The sequence below is a fragment of the Syngnathus scovelli genome, chromosome 3 (assembly GCF_024217435.2).
Source record: "Syngnathus scovelli strain Florida chromosome 3, RoL_Ssco_1.2, whole genome shotgun sequence".
In the NCBI taxonomy this organism is placed as follows: Eukaryota; Metazoa; Chordata; class Actinopteri; order Syngnathiformes; family Syngnathidae; genus Syngnathus; species Syngnathus scovelli.
In genome coordinates this window covers 17191202-17216383 of record NC_090849.1, presented here as the reverse complement: position 1 = coordinate 17216383, position 25182 = coordinate 17191202, and the positions used below count along the sequence as shown (strand labels likewise).

The 25182-nt window shown below is 43.1% G+C and overlaps 2 protein-coding genes across 2 annotated transcripts in view; one reads left to right on the top strand and one right to left on the bottom strand.

Moving 5' to 3' along the window:
* Window positions 1-430: 430 nt before the first annotated feature.
* On the bottom strand, window positions 431-4909 carry cdk7 (cyclin-dependent kinase 7). Its single transcript, XM_049763850.2, has 12 exons — window positions 4783-4909; window positions 4124-4183; window positions 4002-4035; window positions 3849-3916; window positions 3705-3773; window positions 2917-3027; window positions 2631-2749; window positions 2275-2374; window positions 2108-2194; window positions 1879-2028; window positions 1625-1763; window positions 431-1079 (listed from the first exon to the last, which is right to left on the bottom strand). Exons 1-12 carry the CDS (start codon window positions 4846-4848, stop codon window positions 1054-1056), a joined length of 1029 nt encoding a protein of 342 aa, XP_049619807.1. The 5' UTR covers window positions 4849-4909; the 3' UTR covers window positions 431-1053.
* Window positions 4910-11721: 6812 nt separating this feature from the next.
* The window catches only part of setbp1 (SET binding protein 1), a 34911-nt gene continuing 21450 nt past the window's right edge, over window positions 11722-25182 (top strand). The window contains exons 1-2 of the mRNA XM_049763831.2: window positions 11722-12534; window positions 18826-19405. Coding sequence (XP_049619788.1) covers window positions 18983-19405 — 423 coding nt within the window. The 5' untranslated portion in view covers window positions 11722-12534; window positions 18826-18982. The remainder of the gene's footprint in view (window positions 12535-18825; window positions 19406-25182) is intronic.

Here is a 25182-nt window from a genome sequence, read left to right as displayed (position 1 = left end):
TCACTGTCTGGAATTGCAGGCAACTGAACCACGACTCACAGGTAGGTCCTCAGCAAGCTGCCATGTGCACGATCAACTTTCCCGATGGGCCGCTGCATTTTCGGAAGATTGTGATCGATAATCATGACAACGGATTTCGGGAAAATGTCATCAGCTGACATGTGGGGAGGATCGAAATATGGAAGGAGTTGGGCTCAGAAGTGGCCCACTATCATCTGACAGTGGCTTCAGTGTCTTCTTGTGATGGTGTCGGTGGCAGCATCGGACACTTGAGGTAAGGGGGGCATCCTACTGTCCCATCAATAACAGGTGAGGTGTCATTGGATTTGGGTCAGCTATGAACTGAGCCACAGCTGCCCAACAGGTGTATGTTAGCAAGGTCTTTTTCCCCACCAAGCGCAATAAATGGTAATAAACGACATGTCGAGAGTTGTAATCATGCTATTACAATTTATTTCATGTGTAATAGCTCCAGAGAAATCAGGTCATGCATTTGCACCATTTATTAGTTTTATGTACAAAAATAATATAATTAAATATGGACAAAAGTACTGAGACATACTCCCTGGTCAAAGAGACAATCGGAGCTTGGACAACACTGCTGAATTCATTCTGAATATCAATTCCTATACAGCACATATAGTCTGCATTTCCAAGGTCATTCCAGTATGACGGAGGCTCACTTAAAAAAACATGGTCAATCGATAAAGGCGGAGTTTGGTGTGCTAGATTGACTAGATTGACCTACTACCAACAGAGATGGTGAGGTGAGGCCCATCTGTCACCTTACTTTTTTTAGGGGGGGGGGGGAATATGTGGCTCTGTGGGTGTAATGACTATGTACCAATACTTTTGTCCATATTGTCAAAACAGTCTACCATAGGTTTGCTAGTGTGGTCGTTCTCTTTTTCAGTCACAGAAGGATGGATAAAGAATCCAGCAGGTTGGTAGCTGGAGTTCAGGCATCACAGAAGTGAGTGCCGACCACAGGTCGAACCGTTCATCCTCTGCAGGATTCAGCAGTACTTTTGACATCACAGCACATATCAGTCCTTAGAATATCAACTTCTTCATGGTAGCTGAAAATCAAAGAGAGAAAATTCAGAGAATGAGTGCATCTTTGACTGTAAACAACAATAACTAAACACACCACAAACTTGTAATGTCCATTTTACACACCATCTGTGTCTTTAAATTATCTGTCTGTAATAAACTAGGAGCTTCCACCATAAGGAATAGCCAACCCCCATATTTTCCAAACCACAGAAGGAGCCGGAAAAGCTTTGAAACTCCCACAGACACCAAATGAAAACATGCCCTCCCACAATCCACTTAAACTGCAGAAATGTGCATGTTCGCCTCCACTGTGTGATGCATCGTGCAGCCAACACCCTTTGGAATTGCTACTTTCAATGAAGCCATTTATACGCCTGGTATAAATAGGCATTGCTGAAAAGATCCTCCAGGCTTGGTCCTATTTGTTGTGAGTTGGATGATGTAAAATATACAATTGTAAATCTCTTGCTGCTCATAAATGAAAGTGCTGAATTATAGAAGCCAAATAATCATGGTGGTGGTTGTGTTAAAGGTAAAAATATCAGATAAAAGTCTGTCTTTTTATTACTTGTTTCCAGGCCTTCTATTTTTCTCTTGAGACCGACTGTTTCCTTCTCTCGCAGAATTTCGGCTGAACAGTTGGGTCGGGGAAGTTGGGGGCCGGGTGTGGGACCGGGCCGATTACTGAAGTATTTCATCTTCAGAGCCTGATGTGGATAAACATTACAGTGTCACTGTTAAAACAATAACCTTGCAAGTTGCACCACATTTGGAAAACTAAAACTATGCTTTTTTTTTTTTAAAGACGGACTCCAAGATCACCTGAGTGGCCGTGGTCCTAGTTGAGGGGTTAAATGTGAAGAGGCCATGAAGCAACTCTAGCAAATCATCTGTCGCTGCACTAAATATGTGCTCAAGAGGTGTGCCAGGAAATATTTTGAATGGCATATAATCTGGTAGACTGCTTACTCCCTGTAAAGGAAAACAAATGCAATGATATTTTGGGAAGAAAAAAAAAGAACCAAGGGGGGGGGGGGGGGGGGGGGCATACCGGCCACGTCTCTTCAGTAGGTGTCCCAAGAGTCTCAAAGATCTTGGTCAGTTGGTCAAGATCAGAGTCTCCAACAAGAAATGGTATCTACATTAAAAGCAACACATATTTGCATTATTAATGCAGATAAAACGTTTCACATGCTCCTTCATAAACTATTTGGGTACCCGGAGGAGTAACTCGGCCAAGATGCATCCCACCGCCCACATGTCGACACCTACTCCATACATCCGGGCACCGAAAAGAAGCTCGGGAGAGCGGTACCACCTAGAAAGGATAGAAAATTGTTTACCAACACGCACTTGGCCACTGCATTAGGTACAAGATGCTGGTGGATTGTTTTGTTTAAGTATTCAATCTGTCACAATTGTTAAATATAGACTTCCAAATTGGGGTGACACCTAGAATGCAACTGAAAATATTTGTTTATTTTCCTTTGGGACAATTATAAAAAAAAAAAAGAAAAAATCACGATTCTCCCCCTTGGCCCTGCCCACATTAGTTTACATACAACAGCACAGACCTGGTCACAACTTGATGGGTGTAGACCCTGTTCGGACTGCCAAAGGCTTTGGCCAAACCAAAATCAGCCAACTTCAACACTCCATTACCATCAAGCAGCAGATTATTGGGCTTCAAATCCTGGAAATTCAAGAGCAAATGTCAAGTATAGTCTGTATGACTATGTTCCTCCTCCCTGACATACAATGACCTTCTCGACCAACTGTCATTCAAGACAACATTTAATGGTATCTGTAATTTAACACTAGAAACATAACATGTGCATAGATGTTATATTTTGCCTTTACCCTGTGTAAAACCCAATGTTGATGCATGTATTCCAATCCCTGTAGAGTCATGAGGATGTACGCTTTGATGTGGGCTGGAGTCAAAACCAGGCTGGTGTCCTTGATGATCACCTTAAAAAAAAAAAAAAGAGAGAGAGAGAGGAAGAGAGGAAAATAAGACCATAAGGTAAATACAGTCTGGTAGCTCTCACTCTTACTCCCACAGTACAGTTATCTCCAGGCAATGAATACAATGCCGAAGAATATGCTTTTAGCACTGACCTTGAGTACAGCATCATATTTCATACAAGCGGATAATGGCACCAATTGACTGTTAGCACCAAGAGTGGAATGTTACTGATTTTTTTTAAAGTACTGTAATCTTGATTATGATTTACGAGAGGTGTGCCTTTATCAAGGGCAGCGTATGCTAACTGTAAAGGGAAAACATACTGTACTGCTTTCATGGTTGTACTGGTTTTCTTTTAATTCCATTGTCCTCTGTCAATCATGTGAGCCTTTAAAAATAATGTTGAGCCTCTAAAAATCTCTTGATTTTCTCTGACGTGTGACATTAAGGTGTAAAAAAAAAAAAAAAAGTTGAAACCAATCGTGAAAGCAAATTTCTGTGGGCCAACAGCTCATCTTTGGATTTTATGAAGAATTTATGAACAGCATATGCAATACAATGGCAGATGGTAGAGATGGCGATTTTTAACTAGGAGACATAACAGTGCTAATTACAGACAGATTTGAAATTGATGAATGTGTGACACCATACACTGCATTAAAAATAGCTAAAGTTGTACCTCCAGATCAGTTTCCATGAAATCAAAAACCAGACTGATGTTTGATTTGTGCCCAAATGCATCCAGCAGCTAAAAAACAAAGTTATACAGCTTTATGAGTCAAAAAACATGTGATTACAAGACTATAAATATTAATATATTTACCCCAATAATATTTGGATGGTGGAGCTCCTGCAGTAGCTTGATTTCTCGTAGAGCAGTCCTGTTGATACCTTTAAACATAAATAGGCATAGATGCATTTACAGAATTGCCTTATCACATATTGTACACAACCTGGAAGTTGAGTCAAAACTCACCATCTTTAGCTTCAGTTCTATGGCCAACTTTAATCTAATATGGGGGAGGGGGCAAAAAAACATTTAATATACAGTACAGAACAGCCCAAAGTGCTTGAAAATGCGAGAACTCAATGTTTTACCTTTTTAATGGCAACTATTGTGTCCGTTGTTTTGTCTCTTGCTTTGTACACTGTGGCAAACTAGAGAAGAGAGACGGATAAAGGGTTTGATTTAATAATACAGAGGGAATTTTTTAACACTCATGATCTCTAAAATTCCACTCATTCTATGACTATAGAGAAACGACGCACATACGCCCCCTATGGGCTGTAAGCAGCACACCAATGATAATAAAGCAATTTGATTGGACGTGGTGATACATTACGGCACGCCATTGCCAGAAAGTTGATCATCTCACGTGTCCACGAGAAACAACAGACAGTATTTAGATTTTGGAAATAATAAGAGGGTGGTGAGTAAAAGAACTCATCGTCCCGTGTAAACTGAACAAGTAAACCATACTAGTATCACATAATCAGCTATAACACACAATTTAGATGTAAAATAAGGATTGTTGGAAAGGCGGTCTCTTTTGGCATTGACATAATTTCAAACAAACTGCTGTCGAAAGAAATATTGATCATCAGTGAGTCCCAGTGTGCAGCACAGATGCTTTGTTGACATTAACAACCGGGTTGCTATAATGCTACTAGCGTGGTGCCATGCAAGCAGAAAGCCACAGCCTGGAAAATAAACAGACATTAAGAGTGAAAAACTGACACAGATCAAGACCACTCACCTGGCCCTCTCCAAGGAAATCCAACTTTTCATATCGCTTGGCTCTGGACTTTACGTCAAGCGCCATCACGGTAAAATATTACTGATTGTTCCATGAATGTCAACTTCCGCCTTGTTAAAAGTCCATAAATAGTGTTTCCGGGTTAAAAAAAAACAAAAAACGGCTTATTTGATCCAGCACCGCCACCTAACGGCTTGCCATGACAGTGCGTGAAGGTGACGTAAGCATCAACTTGGATATTAGTAGTAGTTTAAGACTTAAATGTGTCTTACTGTTGAACTTCAATACAATCTTTTGTTAAATTGTTCATCAACACTACAACCTGTAAAATAAACATACATGTCTGTATACCAATCGAACAATCCCAAAACTTACTCCCTTTCCCGAAGCAGCTCCAAAATATTAGAACCGTTTCCTGTATGATACAATGCAGTTTCTCTAATGCAAAGTAAAACCAAACCACAACAAATAAATGCCCAAGTGTGTCGATGAAAATTGACAAACGGAATAATTATCCTAGTGAAGGTCCAGAATTTTCGATATTTGCAAATAATTGATCAGCTAATGTAAAGCACTGTTAAATTGCTCACATTTCATCCTAAAAAAAATGTAAATGTATTTTTCCTTTAGCAGCTTGACATGGCTCTCCTGGGAGTATCTTCTGTCAGTGAGAGAGTTTTTGTGATCCATGCACCACTGAACACATCTCAACATGCCATCTCCATACACAGTAGATGCCCTCACATCCCACAGGATTAGGCAGGGTTCCTCTCTTATGACCCTCCCTGCTTCTTTCTCTCTCACACAAACACCCCCCTCCCCCCCTCACCCCCACAGCTTTCATTTTCATGTTACATTTGACAAGAGAAGTGTGAAGGATAAGCAGGCCTAATACACCCCTCCTCTACTGCAGGCGCATCCTGCCAGCTCACACACGTGACTGACAGCACAGTATGTGCTCATGCAAGCATTTCTTCTTCAGACATTCGCAGCAGTCTTTCCTGGCATCCCATTATCAACCTCTAGAGACACTTAGGCGGACCTTTATGTGGAACATAACTGTCCAGTAGTAGACATAACTCAAAAACACTTAGATCACTGACTCTTAAAACAAATGTGACATGTTGATACCCTTGTCTAATTCGGCTATGATTTGAGCACGCTCTTATGCTCATTCCTCTCATGTCTTTCTCTGTGATTGCCGCGTATGTGAGGAGAGGTGGCTGAGTTATAGAGGCCTAAGTGCTTCTGCTGGCGTTTATATAGTTTGTCACAGTAAATCTCATGATAGCAACGGTAACGTTATGCACACTAACTCACTCTGGTTATGTGTCACTTTAGCAGATGGTGATGCAGCGTGTGTTTGTGTGCGTGTGTGTGTGCGCGTGTGTGTGTGTGTGTGCATGCATACCAGGCGGGGGGGGGTGAAACCACAAGGCTGTTTATCAAATCCGTAGGAAGTGGGTGTTGTTGAGCGAGTACTTGCCGTCGCACCACATCCTGTTTCAGGGAGGCTGAGAATGTTCACATGAGGTACTGTTGCCAGTATACAATGTGGCCACAACACAGAAACCCGTGCACACACAAAAAAAGATTTGAGTATCTTAGATCAGGCTTCAGTTCAGTTTCCCGACTTTTATTGAGACGACAAAAAATCTCACAGAACACTACCAAATAAAAATGTCACCAAAAGTAGATATTTTCGATCACCTAGTGCACCACGGCGTAAGCAAATGTTTTTATTCATGTTAGGGGTGGACAAACAATATCACAAGTGCCACATGCGGCCCACTCTGTTTTTCAATCCGGCAGTTACGTGATCAAGAGACCTGCAGGGGCGTTTCGAGGGTGGGGTCAAAGGGTTGGCAACCCCAGGCATCCACCTGAGCAGGGGCACACCCAGCAACCTCTGTTAACAAAAAAACAAACAAAAAAACTGAGCAACATCCGTCAGGGGTCGGAGGTGAAGGGGTATGTTAAAGGTGCATCCTGCTGGGATTGAGGGGTATTGATTTGGGATTCAAAATATGCATTCAATAAGATTTTTAATCATTAATGAAATAATTAAATTTAAATGATTTATAAATAAAATCTTAAAAAGAGCACATATCACTAAAATAAACCTTTTACCACATATTTTACATACGCATTTTAAACTTTTTTGTCTAACTCATTCTGTCTGTTATGTGATACTATTTTTATATTTTTATTCTTTTTTTGTATGTAAGAAGGTGCATTAAGGGGATGGATGGATAAAGGTTCTGTTGAAGAGAACACATTTTCTTTCCATTGCTTGTTTTCAATCATCAGCCACAATCCACTGTGTGCTTGTCATGCTGATAGAGACATTTTCAAAAGCGCTTTCAAGCTCGGACTGAATGTTTCAACGGCGATGAGTGAGTCATTGCAATCCGGCCCAGCAGTGTGTTTTTCATACACCTGCTGTGTGTGTTTCTCAAAGTAGATGCTCCCACAGTGCAGCAGCTTCTGTCCACGTGCACTTCAAATGCAACAGGATGTTTCGTGTTGAATGTCACCGGTGTGAAAGTTCGCACATGCTACGGCAAACCCAATCTGGTTCCTGAGAAAAAAAATCGGATTATTACACAACCTAATTTTTTTTATTTAAAATAACTTACTGTATTGCAAAAATAATCACATTTGCAGAGCATAAAGTAATGTTTGTAGAACAGAGCAGAAATTAATTTCTTATAACCAAGAATGATTTTTTTTTTTTTCTTTTCTGTTTTGTGAACACTGTAAATCTTGCATGACGGGTTAGACCTGCTGTTGGTAATCTCACAAACAAGCGCAGAGAGGGAGCAGAGACCGCTACCACCGACCTTTAAGAAAAATAAAATAAAATAAAATAAAATAAAATAAAATAAAATAAAATAAAATAAAATAAATTAAATTAAATTAAATTAAATTAAATTAATGAACTGATTTGCACAATCATTGAAAAGAGGGTTTGATGGCCACTTTTAACATAGCAATGAATAAAATATGTGTATTTTTGAGTACTGATTAATTATTAGTTATTAATTAAATTAGCGTGATCCTATTGAGGACAAGCGCTATATCAGTACCAATGATTAGAGCAGCTCACTACAATTTTAGCAACTGTTTTAGGCAGAAGAGGGATAGGGAGAGCCACAGAATATCATTTGTAGACAAGTATGTTGACAAGTTTGGTTTGCCATCTTCTTTGTGCAGTATCTGCGCATCAGCACACACGATTGTGCAGGACTTCAAAATGAGGCCGTTTGAGAGCTTGGCGTACAGAGAGACAGCAAAATTATAATAATGTCCTGGTGAGTGCTGGGGGGATGGGAGCAGTGTCATCTCTTCAGATTGACAGAGAAAGCATGGAATCCACAGTTAGAAGTATTTAAGGTGGTGTTTACCGTTGTCTTGGTTACCACCTGCATTGCTTTTTTTGGTTGTGGTCTGTAGCTCCTGTCAGACATGGTTATCACTCTCATTAGAGGGATTTATATCTTTGAGTCTGTGTGTGTTTATGATATTTAATGAAAACTAAAATTAGGGGGGGAAGGTGTGAATGAGATAAAAAAAAATACGAGTGCTTGTAAAAAAATTACTCACGGAAACTACATTTTATTATTCCTTTTAAAGCAAATTACTGTAAATAGCAAAAATGTCTTCTTTGTCAGTTAATTCCATGAATAAGCTTTTAGAGTGATATTACGATTCGGTCATATAAAGAAGGAGAAGGAGAAGGAAGGTCAACTTTTACTTCATTACACATGATGTACTTATTGTGACTTTTTTTTTCTTGCCCTCAAACATCCCACAGCTTCGTAAAAAAACTAACACTTGTACTTCAACTTATAAAAACTATAAAGCAAAGTTAAAAAAATGATAAAACTGCTCTAAAAAGTCATTAAAACAAACTTTAAAAAAACACAAGTCAAAATGAAAACTATCTCGAAAAAATTCAAACTATCTTAACGCCGATTTGGCACCACCTTGCATTGGAGCAACCGTCCATTGGTATATAAAAGCGGCTTTGTGAAGCGCTTCAGCTAAATTAACCTTTTAGGTCTAATTGTAGACTAAAAGGAAAATTAGTGTGAATGTCCACAAGAAGTGAGAGAAAGTGCCTGACTTGAAAGAACGCTATCAATGTATTCTCGTCAATTGTCTGTGTAGAAGGTCATGTCGAAGGTAGTTTGATACGGGTTTATGTCAGTGTATCAGGGACAAGCGATTGTGTTACCAAGGAGTCATTTATTTCATTAACCCAGCTAGATCGCTGAGGCCTTGCTAATCAACCTTGTCACACGTCCCATTAATTCATCACTCTGTCAGCATCGCTCTCGCCTCCTCTGACTTGCATACACACAAGCACAAATCGCAATGTTATGCTCCCAACACACAAACACACAAAATCACTGACTGTGCCAGACCTTTTTTTTTTTTTTTAATACATCGACACTCATGCCTCTGTCTGGGCCAACCCATTAACTCGGTCAGTCCCATGGGTTTCCCGGCGCTGATGAACCCTCTGCTGCCCTTTCAGATTAGTGGACTCCCTGAGAAAAGCCCTTCATTGATGGGATCCTTTTCCACTCTCACAATGTCATCTCAAGGTTAGCATAATGACTCTCACTGCTCTCTTTCCAGACACACTCATGCGCACATGAACATCCAGGTGGCGTTAGTGTTTTCATTATGAGCTTTCCTGACTGTTTTATTCATAGTAATTTATCTCTTGATGCTTCTCATTTCAAATATTTGCCAAGGTGTTAAATAATTGTTAAATCATTTCCCCAGCTCCACGCATCCTCTCTTCTCGCTCGCTACTTCTAAAACCGATGACAAAACTACTGCCACGTTACGCTGCATGATTGGGGCTAAGTGAGCGTGAGGGATTTTTACTTTTATGCATTGCAAATCAGTTAGGAGGAATTTGTTACTTGCAGTCCTACTTGAGGCAATGAAGGGAGAGAAAGATGAAGGAATTAGACAAGTGTGTACTATGCAGTCCGATAAATGACTGGATCGGAAAGAAACATCCATCTTGATATGTTCAACTTTACGTGCACGAGTGATTTCTTGTAGCTGTGAATAGAGACGAAAGGATCATCTTGATCATTCAAGCACAAATGTTGTCCGCGTCTCTTTCTACGCCATCATAATTCAATATTTACAATTTTAAGCAGGGAAACTGCTCCCTCTTGGCTGCCTGTATCCGGTTTCCATGGCAACACATTTGAGAAGGAAGAGTGCCATCTGTATGTGTCCGCGTATCTGTGTGTTGTGTTTTTCTGATACACAGCAATTGATTGGTTGTTGAGGAGCAGCTGTTGACCTCTCGAGTCTCGGTGGTCTCTTTGTATTCTTGCACATATCCCAAATCAATACACACACATACGCGGGAACACTGGCACACACGTACACACTGACAGACGGGTGACAAATTAATAATTAATGGTTGGAGAAACATTACAAATGCAGATGTGTCTTGGCCAGAGGGATGACTGAATAGTTTATTGAGTCTGGTAGTGAATTACAACAGTCAGCGTGTCTAAGCTCTAACACACTCCTATTGCATTGAGAGCAGAATTATTCCTATCTTGGCTAAATATTGATTTCAAATGTTTTATTTTTTTGTAAGTGCTAAAACTGTGTCTACGAGGTGCAAATAAATAGATGTAAAAATGTGAGTGGGTGTGTGACACAAAAGGTCACCTAATACAATTTGCATTGTTTGTTAATGTTAAAGGGATGTTTTTCACACATGAAAGGTCAAGTTTAGCATTCAACCACAAACGGAATGAAACACTTGAGCGTGATGAATTGATGGAACCATCAAAGGCCAAATGCGTTTTCACTGGGTTGTCGCTGGAAATTAGAAGTCAAAACCACCAGAATGAGAACACCTTGTTGTATAGTCTCACTGAACACATGTTCAATTACGCCATGCTTATCAGCATCATCTATAGTCATTTTCGTCGTGGTTAATGAGCCAAACATGTCCTGTGGAGACAAAGACAATAAAACATGTTTATTGGTTCACCCAAGGGTTTGCATAGTGTATCTCATAAAAAATACACAATAAAACAGCATATGATGAGATTTATACGTTTAGTTAGAACCCAAAGAGACTACAAAGGAGAGTGCATTTAAATGGAGGTCCCTCTTTTTGGGAGGGATTCAAAAAAAGTCATATAATTCAGATCTGGAAGTACAAATCTCATAATACCAATAAAATGTGCTATATACTACCTCTAAGTTATGATCATTATCAGGGGGAAATTCAGTATTCCGTATAATACAGTAATCCTGTTTGCAACTTACCACCCATTTATTTCCTGCTTATGCTGTTGTCAAAGATTTCAGACGATTTATTTATTTATTTATTTATTATTTATTTATTTGGCAGTAGGCTACCCACCACCAGGGATGGCGCCACACCGGTGCTTTGGGGGCCCCCCCATCAGAAATCGGTGTAGCCCCAGTTGAGACCCTACAGCATTTTATTGGACATCCTTAGAAATTAAATTCTCAGCCCCCCCTATTTATCAGTCTAGCCCACCCTTAAGCGGGGCTTTAACGTTCAATTTCAAATACATGTAGGTGGCTTTTTCCATGATTACCAGCGGGTAGGTTCCAAAATAAATGAACAAATACGCAGGGTTCCGCTGTATTTTTATTTTATGATGGAGTGTTGTTGTTTTTTTTTATTAAAAACATAAAATGGTGGGGATTTTAAGGGACATTTCAAATCATTTCATGGGGAATATTGATCTGAAAGCAAACCGAGTTGAGTTAGTCATGGAGCGTGGCCTGTTTTAATGACTTTTTACAGGGAGCTCAGTGACCACTTCAGATGGTGATCACCGGGAAAAAAAAAAAAAACATCAGGGAAAGGAGGATCTTTTTCTGATCTTGAGAAGACGCGCAGGGCTAGTTTCATCCAGGTGGAGGCGATGTCGCTCCTTCGGTCCGTGCTGTTCTGCTCTCCTCTGCTCGACCACAGCGCAGCTCACTCGGCTGGGTGAGATCATTACCAGACAGCAGGCTCCAGGCTCTAACATTCACCGATCGGGAAAGCAGAGCGAGGGATCGCAGAGAGCCTGAGCCTTGATCCTATGCAAGCGGCGGGAGGGAAAGCCACCTTCGACCATACCGACTCCTCCGTACTGTCGCTTGGGCTTGAAAACTCGGTCTTGTTGCTGACATTTGTCTTCTTTGAGCCGGTTCCTTGAAGCTCGAAGACGGATGCGGGCTTGTTTTGACTGCGGTAATAGCCTTCGCACCTCTCCTTCTCGCGTGCGTAGTGGAACGGATTTGTGAGGGATCTTAACTTGAAGCTTCACGAGTGGCCGGCGGTCCTGCAAGGGGCCCCGGGGACGCTTTTTGTCCGGCCGCCAGGCAAGCCGCACAGGGCCCTGGAGAGAGCTTCTTTCAGCTTGGAGTTGGACATAAACGTTTCTAATTGGATTCCTCCTCCCATGGTGGCTTCTTTTTTTTCTGTCATCACATCGGCTGCATAACCCCATTTGGCAATTTTTTTTTTTCCTTTTTGCAAAGCAACATTGACGCCATTTTCCTCGGGGTTTTGTGTCAAAAAGCATCCAAGTATATTCCAGGAGCGTGTGACAGCTCCCCGGGAGGCTGTCATCTCATCCGTCGCTTGTGTAAAAATGTGTCTAAATGGATTGTAAATGATCTTGATAAATAATTTACACGTCAGAGCTGAGTGTGTGACAACATTAGACATGGGTAAGTGGCCTCCTCCTGCACCTGAAAACACCTCTTCTGCAAATTTTGAACATAATAATCTGCGTCGTTTCTGTATTTGTTGTTGTTGCCTTAATTGTATATTTAATGTGATATCGTGACCGGCAACTGCAACGATGGGGATTCGGAACCTGACTTTTACAGTTTTTTGAACATACCTATGCTTGTTTGCGATTGGAAATACTGCAGTTCCTTTGGAAGCCAGTAGTTTAACCTATGGAGTATATTAGTATTAATTGTACCTTGAGGGAAGAAAATACACTGTTGCGCTCAGAGTGAAGTAGTAGGTACTAATGATGGATGGATTTTAAGTTGCAAGAAATACACTGTGAGATTCTGAATTTATGAAAAGTCTCTGGGCCAAAATGTGCCTCTAAAGTTGCACAAACTTGGCAGAATCACCGACGTGCTTGATATGATGTTAGATCTCTGCTTATTGCGTGAGATATCAGCAAATGCAAAACCAAGGGTTGTATCTAATTTTCATTTGCCTTTTTTTCCCCATGATACTAATTCCAACAGAAGGGACATAAAATGAGAAGAACATTTACTGGATGTCACATGACGTAAACTCACGCACATTCAACATTATGACACCTGCATCAATATCCGCATTGTCAAAGTTAAGACTGAGTTGTTTTGCGATTTACAGAGGTATGCGTTTAAAAATGAGTTTTAACGTCTGTGCAGCTCGTTTTGGATTAATGTGGTTAATGACAGTGAACAGAAAATATTAAGGGCATTGGGTAAGGTGTTGGTCACAAGGTAGTTCAGCCCCTGATGTTCACCTGTTTCTTCCAATCTTTTGCCACTCGAGTGGATGAAGGAACTCGCAGTGGGAGCCCACTTCCACCCCACGAGGTACTTTGTACAGTGTACACTAATGTAGCCCTAATTATTGGCCTCCAAGGCACCGTATATCACGGGTGTTTTGTTTTCATTCGTCATTCATCAGCATCTCTGAAGGGTTTCATGTGGCCTCTCTGGCTTGTGACACGCTGCAGCCCAGAAATATTTTGCAGGTGAGGCCTAAAAGGGAAAGGCAAGTAAGCAGTGGCTGTCAGCATCCCCCACAAACCTCAGCTCTGGAAGATAAATAGACACGCATGAATTATCCGGGGAAAGTGTGGAAAATCGGTCAGGTCTGTGGGATATACGGTGTGTGAGGTCTAGAAAAATAAAGATGACAAGCATATGAAGAAAGGTGCTTGTAAAGAGGTGGAACTAATGAGATACAGGTAAAACTATAGTGGCATTTAGCCGTGTTAAAGAATGCTCGACAACAAATCCCTTATTAGGTGAAGGGTTGCCCGTGCGATCTTTAAATTAAAGCATGACTAATCAATAAGATGCATCCCCATGTGAGTTGGATACCTCGGTTGGAAATAGGATAATAGGAAAAGTGTGTTGGGGGGATATGAACAGCATTCAAGGGCAAACCTGAGTGTTGACAGGCTCTCTTAGCGGAATATCAGTGCTGGATCACCTTTTGGGAGGGGGCAGAAGGGGTGAAGGTAGCACTGAGATGAGGCAAACCAACACAGGTTGCTGGGAGAGAGGTGAGGAGGAGGAGGAGGGAGTAGCAGAGGTGTTTTGCTGACAGCCATTTTGTGGCTTGTGCTGCTGTTAAATGTTAACATTCATCTGCTGGTGTCGTGAGCATGTTGTGTTTCATAACAGACTCAATTCAGTTCTAAAGAGAGCTGCACATTTTGGCCAACAGTTAGTAACTCCCAGTTAATCGGATTATAGATTATGCCTATATTCTGAATTTCAGACAGACCGTTTTACTATCATGTATATGCATTTTATTCATTTTCCTCCACATTTGATCATAGTAGTGAGCACAGCAAGTACACAGTGTCACAGTGGGGACTTTTCCAGCGCAGAGGGGTGCAATTAGGGGTCTTGATCAAGGGCAAATCAGATGTGAGTGCTTGCTTGGAACAGAGGTGGAGGATTTGGGTACTGATAAGTGACCGATTGCCAGCCAGGGGAATCAAACTGGCAACCATGCAGACAGGCATGCACAGGCTGCATTTTCAACCACTCAGGCAGACTGTTTTGGTTCTCAAGCCCGCAACCCAGTCTAAGGGTTCTATTTTTGTGTTCATTGCAAGTCTAGCGCAAAGTGTAGTCTAATTGTGCACACGGCTGGAGTTGTCTTTATTTATTTCTTGGTATTTTTACAACCAAGGACAGTTAGAGATGGTTGTTTGCGCCATAGTGGGTGTGAACAAACTAGCTTCCAGGCCAATGGAAGCGGCTGGTCTCATTCGCTGTCAAATCAGTGTGTCGAGGACGCATAGTTTTTTATATTGTGGAAACAGAAATAGACATGGTGGACTTCATGCAGCAGTTTGAAGCGTGCAAAGTATATTTATAAGCAGACCTCTACGGGTGGGTGGTGTAAAGTTGGCAAGGGCAATCACAGGTCATCGCTGTGAAGTGGCCACTTGCAGATTGCCTTCCGACCTTGTTGTCATATTTATGAATGAAATAGGATGACATCCACCACGTACCGTTTATCCATGGCACTCAGAATCAGCCTGCCTGCACTTTGATCAGATCCGCACAAATTGAGCAACTAGCTGAAGAAATATATTTCAAATCAAATAAAAAATAAATAAACGATGCATGTCAACCCTAGATTTCGGGGTATGAAAACCCCTTTTGATTAGATTGACCCTGTCTACTAGAAACATTGCTTTTGTGATTAGATGGGAATGAAAACGCGAGCGCAATAGGAAAAATGAAAATGGCAGACGAGCACTGTTCTCGATTGCAACTGAAATGGTCGAAGCTCAGCTTGTCAAAGAAAAAAAAGACATTCACATTTTACAACCATACAGGTGTGTGTTTGTGAGTGAGTGAGTGAGTGAGTGAGTGAGTGAGTGAGTGAGTGAGTGAGTGAGTGAGTGAGTGAGTGAGTGAGTGAGTGAGTGAGTGAGTGAGTGAGTGAGTGAGTGAGTGAGTGAGTGAGTGAGTGAGAGAGAGAGAGAGAGAGAGAGAGAGAGAGAGAGAGAGAGAGAGAGAGAGAGAGAGAGAGAGAGAGAGAGAGAGAGAGAGAGAGAGAGGGAAAGAGAGGGAAAGAGGGAAAGAGAATGTGAGTAAGAGAGCAAGCGGGAGGGAGAGAGAGCTATTTGTGAGTCCACCTCAAGCGCTGAGCTGCTGGGTATGCAGCCTTAAAAGGTTGTGTTTCTGCTGCCATCGCTCGCTCCTCATCTCTCTCTCTCGCCCTGTTCTCTCCTATGCACGTACACACACATGCACACACACACATGCACACACACGCACTCATGCACACGCACAGTCTCCCCCCCCCCCCCCCCTGTGTGTCTGTACCATTCACCCCCTCAGTTGTGCCCATCTGCATTTCATCATGGCTGTTTTATCATAATGGTCTCCAGAGCGAGAAGGAGACAAAATGATGTGTCCCCGTTCGCAGCCTTTTACATCCAACTCACTGAGTGACCTGGTGTAGTGCCGGCAGTTGGGAGAACATAATAAAGCTAGTATTTATGCAGCAAGTCCGACCTCTCACAATCCCTCTGCTGTCCGAGGCAAGCCGAGGCGCTTACGCATATGTGGAGGTGAGTGTTTGCGTACGAGAGAGAGCAATCGAGAGGAGACGGCGTGGCTTGGACTAGGTGAGGGAGGCCCGTGGAGGGGTCACACTTACATAAACTCGATGCTTGCCTGCCAGTAACAGAGAGCTAACACAGCTTAGGGCAGCTACATGGGGGAGGAGGCACAGTCATGACCCAGCTAAGTAGTTTACGCAGTTATGACCCAGAATGAAGATCGTCATAATTCATGTGGACATTTTGCTGTCACGCCGCAGTAGTAGAAATGGGTCGATTCCACTTTGATGCCTGTGCATAAATGTCTCCGTGTGGGATGTTGTGGTTGGCAGCTGTCTCTTTTTCCTGTCATTGTGTTCAGTCACATGACAATCAGGGCGGCTTTCACACATGCCATGAGGGCGAGTCACCAAACTGACATTCGGGACAGGGCAGTTCCCGAAGAACACGCAGCGTCATGCGGGTTTTAACCTACTATGGATGTGTTGACTTTTGAAGTCTACCCATGGACCGACTATGCTTGCGTCTGATCTTATGCCACTGAATTTAATAGAGACAAACAACCAAGTAAATCTTTAGCTGTCTGCATAATTAACATCAAAACCACAAAGTAGCTAGGCTGGCTCAAGTGAACAAACAACTTTGAAGTGGCTGCCAAAGCGCCAGCTAGTAACAGCATTAGATGCTAGTTATAATATGTTACGTTCAGCTATTTAGTCGACGTATAGGTTGAAGTTACAGTATTTGTGTTTGGTGATGTCATGCACCACATCGATACGTAAACTGACAAGTTTATCCTAAATGTTTTTGGGATGGATGGACACGTCGCAAAAGAAGAATTCAAGTCTTAGCGACTTTATATTTTCCACCAGGTGTCCCAATCCGTTTTAAACTTTGCATTTAACTGAGTCTATCTATTTGACTGATGGATGTAACTGATGGATAAAACGGTGGGGCCATACACACGGCCCAGCTTGGCTCCCTTGTGGAGGAGGTGTTGACATCTGAGATTACAGACAGCCAAAAAAAGCAGCACAAATCCAACTCCAACGACAAACAAAATACGCTCGGCTGTGACACTGCATTGCTTTCAATATCAACAACCGGCTACCAGGAAGACAGCAAATCAATCCTAAAATGTATTATTCCATGCGTAAAGTAAATGGATGTCAGTAGTGTTCAAGTTCAGAAGGTTAAACGTGCAAAACGGCCGCAAGGGTTCTTTACAGCTTCTTAATACCACACAGGGGTGTTCTGAAACTTTACGAAGAATGTTTTATGCATCGGCTCAACAGGCTTTATTTTTTTGGTGATGCAGAATAAAATATTCACTTAATACTCCGCCTGTGTGTAGATTACACACAGTTTGTGTGTGGTCTTATTGAAGTACTGCTGTGGATTATGATTATTCAATCACACTGTAAGCATGTGGTGTGAGGCCTGTAGGGTATTATCAGCTGTTAGTGCGGAGAGAACAGACCAGGAAGGAGCAGGTAATTATTCCATCTCACATTTTTGTCCTGAGATCATTCACAATGTATATGCTAGCTGGACAAAGGTCTTTGGAAACACCTTTTCATGAGTCATTATATCCCGATATGGAATCGAAAACGTGCCCAGAAGAGTGGGGCAGTTGTACTGCAAAAGTAGGACCAACTCCCATGTTTTTTCCGTCTATTTCCTTTCTATGATGTCATAGTCAGGTCCGAAAGCTTTCATAAGTGTACTTGGGTAAGTTGTACTTGAAAAACTGAAGTCAGAGTAATTAAGTCAATATGGGAAAATTACAATGTGTCATTGTGTGACACAGGATTGTGTGTATCTATGTCAGGCGTGCTTCGCGGTGACTGATGGGATTCCCCAAAGCGAAAGACGTGTAGGCCAGTGTTTATTTGGGTTCCTTTCTGTGTTAAAAAAAAAAAAATCCACGCTTGCATGCACACCAAGCTGAAGGAAGGAAACCCAGTTACCTCAGCAAAATGGCTTCCGCCAACCTTTCTCCAGAGCCTCGGACTTTTTCCTTGGCACGTTTATTTATTTGCCATGGTGCGCATAGTACGATTTTCTGTCCATGCAAACGTGTCGATATGCCACTGCATGCATGTGTAAAAAAGTTCAGACTGTTTTTTTTTTTTTTTTTTTCCAGGCCAGCTCGTAAACCACATCTGGGGAAGGAATTTAGATTCCTTCCCTTCGTCTTTCTGTGTTGCCTTCTCATTCCCCCAGTGTAATTCCCTCCCTCCTCGCCTGCTCTGGTGAAAAGAAGAAAAAAAACAGAAGTCAGCTTCTTTCATTTTTCCTCTTTTGTGTCCTCAGGGTAACTTCAGCCTTGTTTTGGAGCAGAGAAGAGGAATGTCTTATTTTGAACTGATCACTAGTGTCTGCATAGCTTTGCTTCACATATGCGAGACGGCGCAAATGAGGGAAGGAGCAAGGGAGGGAAGATTAGCAAGAAGCGATGAAAGATGAGAGAGGGGGGAGAGGATGTCAAGTGAGGCAAAAAGTTTGTTTTTCCTTGGGGGAGAAAATCTAAATGAGAGCGTTTCAGCATGCTGTGGCGAGTTTGTGTGTTTTTCGAAACATATCATACAACAAGCTGCTAACGCTAATAAGGGTCTGAGTTGCGGAGGCAGCCTCAGGGAGTTGTCATTCTTTTGCTGATCGTATCTTTCACCTGCTCTCTCCTCAGATTGTCCGTGGCTTCCCAGCGTGTCAGTGGGCCAACCGAGCCGACCCCAATAGCTGATTGACAACAACCCGGCCGCCGACAGACCTCCATCCTCTTCATTCCGATTGGCTGGCCGCCACAGCTTCCCCCATCCTGACTGGCTCTGGCGGGAGAGTGGATGGAGCCACGGGATCCGGTTGGCTCGGCCCGACCCAAAGAGGCGGAGATACAGGGAGGCGGGGCGGCGCGAAATGAAGGAGCGGGAGGTATCGGCTTGGCACGTAGCGATGATGTGATTCACGGCGGCGTCAGTGAAGGGGAGGGGCTTGAAGAACACGGGGAGGGGCTTCTGGAAGAGCAGGAGTTTACCATCAAGGAAGCGAGTTTCCAGGAAGGAAGTCTAAAGCTGAAGATCCAGACCACCAAACGCACTAAGAAGCCCCCGAAGAACCTCGAGAACTATATTTGCCCACCGGAGATCAGGATGACCATCAGACCTCCGGCTGGAGAGGGCAAAGGGGGCCGGCAAGGGCGAGCTGGAGGCGTGGCCATATCGGGGCGGGTTCAAAAGGATGAAGACAGAGGACCGCCCAGAAAAAGAGTAAGTCTGCTGTGGCCGCGATTAGCTTAATGCACTTAGGAGCAGAATGCATTTCACGTTTTTTGGCTTCCACAATTGCCTCCGTACACGAATGAACGAACCACTCCCTTCCGAGCTCCAGTAGTTCCTCTCCCTGCTTAGTTACAAAGGGTCAAAGTTTGCTGTGTAATTGAAACCAGTCATGGCTAGCTGAGATCACAGTGACACACACACACACACAGGAGCTGAGAATAGGGCTGACATAAGCAGGTGACAGCTGGTGTCTGCTCTCTCCATTTGTGGTCACATGCAGACCCCTCCTGAGTCCTCTCCTCTCCCCTCCTCACTCCTACTCCATCACACCCGTTACACATGCAATGGTGTTTGGTGCGTGTGACACTGTGTACGTACAGGTCCTTGGGGGAATCTAGTGTTTGCGGAGTCTGTTGACCTACACTGTGGAGTGCCTGTGCGTGTGCGTAGGTGTGTGTTCAAACGTGATAGCCATCACTGTGGCTCTGAGCTCGACAGGCTCAGCAGGAGCGAAGGTGTCATGTAGTCATCACCATGCTGGACACAGCTCTCTTGTACTTCCATTTAGTGGATCATCAAGTTAATTTTACTGAGCTTGTGATTGAGGCGTTTCATAACTTGCGTTTTTACAAGCAGTTTCCGTTTGCACGAGTGGAAACATTAGGAAGACAAATGTCTTCAAATTAATTAATCAGGCGTTGGTCCGGACTGCTTGAATACCGATCTTCTTCAGCTTACCATGATGTACAAATCTATGCTTCCAACTTTGTGGGGGAAAAAAATCTGTTGCACCACGACTGTGTCATAGCACACAAAGTTAGGTCAACAGATTTGGGTGAAGTTGGTGGGGAAGAACACGAGGTCCCTGACCAAGACCACATTAAAGACGTTTCTGATGAGCCACAACAGTGAACAATCCCTCCATTCCACAGCTGCCATTATGAAGTGTTGCCATAACATTAAGCCTCATACGTTTTATTGTTTTGGAATATACAATCAATTGAAAATCTCAAAAAAAGTACCTGTTGAGCAGAAATGTTGCTAAATTCTCTGTGCTTGCTCTTTTTCTAAACAACACCTTGAATGTCACCTCATTAGTCACACGTCCTGTTTCTGATTTGTTGTTTTTCCTACTGCGCGATGGTTTCTTAAGCATCAAATCAGAGTTACAAGATGGGGCTAGAGAAGGTTTAATTTTTTTCCACTGACAATTTCCTTCATGTGCTCCTGCCAGGTCATACTGACATTTTAGCCAAAACAGGAAAAATATAAACTCACCCTTTTAGTGTAAGTGCGCAAATATGGTTCCTGGTACAATCATAGAATGGATAACAAAAATCCTTGCTAAAGTGTGGATCATATTATTGACAGTGTAGTTATAACACATGGTGCAAAGCTGGAAAGAATTTAGTCAGTAACTACTGCTGTGGTGGTTAGCTGTTTGTCTGCTGCTATCTGCTTATACACTGTCACATTATTCCATTGCTATTTGCGTAATTGAATCTTGTTTGCTTTATCTTTTATATTATGCACTGTTCTATTCATTTTGTTCAATCTTGAAAAACAAACATGGATTTACAACGACAATGAAGTCTTTCTAGTCTAGTAGTGGATTCACAATGCAGATAATTATCGTTTCGCCAAAGAGATCTTCAGCGGGTTATGGGGGAGGTTAAACAATGTCTGATGCTATTAAAGTCAGACCAGGAATACAATTTAGTGTTTGTTTCAATTTTTGTATCAACGAACAAGCCGAGGGATGTGAACCCTGCCCACGGATGTCTTGGCTGCCAAATCTAATCTGGCAGTGCCGCCTCTCATTTGATTGACAGAGGTTGTCATAGTGACAGTGTGATGGGGGGGCTTCGAGCTGGTCCCAATTGAGGTTTGAGATTGAGGGAGGGGCGGAGCTTGTAGGATGTGATGGTGTTGATTCAGATCAGTTTCAAGACTTCATCACTTGTCTGTCGCTCCAGCCTACACCCCCAGTGCCCCACCCCCCCACTCCTCGACATGCTTTCCCTACATCCACTCATCACCTGCCAGCCCAAGGGTGTATTACAGGCAGGCTCAGTGGAGAGGAACGGGTTAAGGAGAGATCCCTGGCTGCCTCATGCCCCACCACCCCACACATCACACATCCACACACTTCCATCCACTTCCATGTGTGTGTGCGTGTGCGTGTTGAGGTTAAATACTCTCTTTGTTGTGTGTGTGGCTGCGTGTCAGGAGCGATGGGGGGTGTTGAGGAGGGGGAGCAGATGGACGGCCTCTCTGCTTTCTATTGTATGGCGTCCATGTCGATTCTCCCGCTCTCTATCACTTTATCTCCCTTCATGTCTCCTCTTTTTCCACCACTCTCTCTTTCCGGCTCTTCCCGCTCTCACTCACTGTTGTCTTGTAGCAGATGGCAGCATGGGGCAGCAACAACAGAGCACAAGGCAGAGTGTGAGCAGGAGATGGAGAGAGAGAAGAAGGGGGCTTTGGAAAGAGGAGGAGGGGGTCAGGCATATGGAGAGCCTGGTTAAGGGGCCCCTCTCACAGGGAGTAGTGTGCATGTGCGTATGCTAGCACGGTGAATAGAAGAGGGGGAGAGGACAATAGATGCACATTAATATAGAGATTTGACTCTAATAGACAGGCAGGAGGATATTCATGTAGAGTGGCTGGCTGTGTGGCAGAAAAAAATATTTGGAGTGCACATCGGACTATGACCACAGATGTATTAAAAAAAAAAAACAGGATTTTTTTTTAGCCATTGGTGTTTTTTTTTTTTTTTTTTAAATAGATAACTGTTCAGTTTAAGTATTTTCAACAGCAACAGGTGACCCGAAATGTTTAGGAAAGCCTGCTCGAGGTGGGGTCAAGGATAGACAACTTATTTGACCGCACATTTCGTAATCAGATGTATGCCGTTCTAAATATGGACATGCAAAATATGTGCTCTTAACGTATTTCATGTTTGATAATACATTTTTTAGCGCATGAATAAAAGAGCCATTATCATAGAACGCGACAAGCATTAAAGGGTTAGAAGCAAACAACTAAATTACTATAACACTACACAGAAACGGAGTAATGACAGAAAGGATCAACCACAGGCAAACGGAGACAAATCATCATGAAAAAAAATAATATAGCAAAAATTCAGCTCAACATAAAGACCTCAAACATATGGAATAAAGGCTAAAATGAAAGAAAAAGTCTGAATATTTTTTCTAGTTAAGCACTTTCTGAATTCATAGAATGCTTCAAATGACATTCCTGAGAGTTTGCAAACACCAATGAACACTTTTGCCGCAGGACGAACGGTACGTTTAGGAAATAGAGGAAAGCAAATTTGCACTTGGCAAGTGCATGATATTTCACGGTGGACATTTATAACGATGCGCAGGCGCCTCGTGTCAGGGGACAAACCCACACGCAGGCATAAATGGGATATGATGCTCTTCCCTTCTCTGTCTCCAGCTGACATCGCACACATGCTGGACGTCCTCTCACACACAGCTCTTTGTCCGGGCATGCTGTGTGTGTTTTCAAGATGAATGCGTGCGTTCTAACGGATTGGGTCCTGGGTCAACCACTGCATCAGTCTTCCAGACACACATGCCCGCGCACACATCCGTCGCTCCAGCGCCTACGCGCAGACAACCGACCGCACGCGCATCATGTTGAGGCCAGATTGCTGTTAGAGTGAGTGTTTTCCCGGTTATCTGTCCAGTTCTCAGGACGCACCAAATGTGGCTCTTAATCCATTTCACTATCTGGGGAGAGCGATAAGCCAGGGCTTTTTTTTTTTTTTTTTCCAGGAGTGCAGCCCAGTCAGTGTGTTGTTGTTATTGTCGTGGATGTACATTCGTGTGTGTGTCGTCGTGTATGTGACCATAGACACACACTTATCTTGTCTTGACAGCCCCCTCTGCTCGGCGGTCTATGTGTGTGTGCGTGTGTGTGTGTTGCAGCTTGGTGGTCTTTTAGCATTGTTTAGGATTATTATGTGTTAGTCAAGTGCATTCACGAGGAAATGAATGCAGCACACGGTGGCTGTGACCAGCGTGTGTGTGTGTGTTCGCAAAATGGTTAGCATTTTGATGTCGGCGCTTTATCTCTGACTGGGATGGCGGTTGGTGATCTGAGGGACTTGATGATCTCATAAAATAGCCGCGTGTGTGTCCGTTTGGTGCTTTTGCGAATCGTTCTGCTTGCAGAGAGCAACTCTCAAGTGATTTATGAATGTTTATGCTCATGAAATGATCGCCTCTAATATAGCCTGACCAAACGCTCACATTTTTGGTGTCTGGTGTCATCCCAGGGAAAACGGCCAGCCTCTTTATTGTGTCGTCCATCAGTTTGAACTCTTTGAGAAAGCAAGAGCTGGGAATGTTTTAAGGGGCGTTTCTCTGTGGTTGAAGGGGGAAGGGATGTATGTATCGTGTGTGCCTATGTGTGTGTGTGTGTGTGTGTGTGTGTGTGTGCATGTGTGTGCGTGCAAACTGGGGAGGGGTAAGTGATTTAGCACTGCTGAAACACCAGCTGTCCATCTGCTCCTGACCCCCATACACATTTGAAACACACACCGACACCCAAACTGACACACACACACGCGCACACACACACACACCTCATGTCTAACCTCTGATCTGCTTTTGGCCGACTCTCAAACCTGAAGAACCGTCCAGACAAAACACATTCTGTTCAGTCTCTCCCACCAAATGCACACACACTAAGATGCACACACATAGACACACACACACACACACACACACACACGCACACACACACACACACACACACACACACACACACACACACACACACACACGCATGGAGCTTCCACAGTCTTCATGAAGCTAAGCAAGACTGCTCACTAATCAGCTCTGCTACTGCTGGGGGTCTACATGAATGACTCTGCAAGGTCAGTCCCAGTGAGCACTCACACTCACTTGCACCCTCACACAAACTCACAGATGCATGCACAAATACACGTGCACACAAACGCAAGCGCACTCATTTGGGAGACACAAAGGAATGCAAAAGAAGAGATGAACTGTGACCCTAATGGACATTCAAAAGTCGAGGTGATAGCTGGGGATTCCACATTTGTGAATGTGTGAGTCTGTGTGCGTGTGTGTGTGTGCATTGTTTGTTTGTGTGAGTCGGGGTTGAGACAACTGGAGTCTGGCCTTTGCTTTCTTTCCCTCGGGGCTAGATTTGCTTTTTGCCTGTGGGTTTCTGTGAGTTTGTGTGTCTGTGTGTGTGTGCTTGTGTGCGTATGTATGTGCGCACTGACCATTTGGTTGGGACTGTAGCTAATTTCTCAATCGGACACACGCACAAACCGTCATCTCTATTTATCGTAGAGGTCAAGCCCCATTCATTCACCATTGTGCCCTGCCCCAGCAGGTCGTTGTTGCTCTTCAGGCAGATGTAGACAGACTATAATAAGCAGTCCAGCTCAACGTTCATCCTAATGAAGGCCTAATCTTAATAAAATTACGTAAATGCCAACAACTTCAGTGACGGTAAATCATCCACTAATGTTTGAGTGGCAAACATATTGCTTCGTCAAAGCCTCATGTTTTTCAAAGAGTAGCATTAAGTGTGTGTGTATGTGTGTGCATATTGAAGCGGAGTGTATTTAGTGGTTCAGAGATATAGTCCATTAAGGATTTAGATGGGTATGGGTCAAGGTTGATGGAGAGTCAGGTGCAGTATTGACTTTCGTTATGTCTCACTTGAAATGTAAGTGTGTTTGTCAGTGAAAT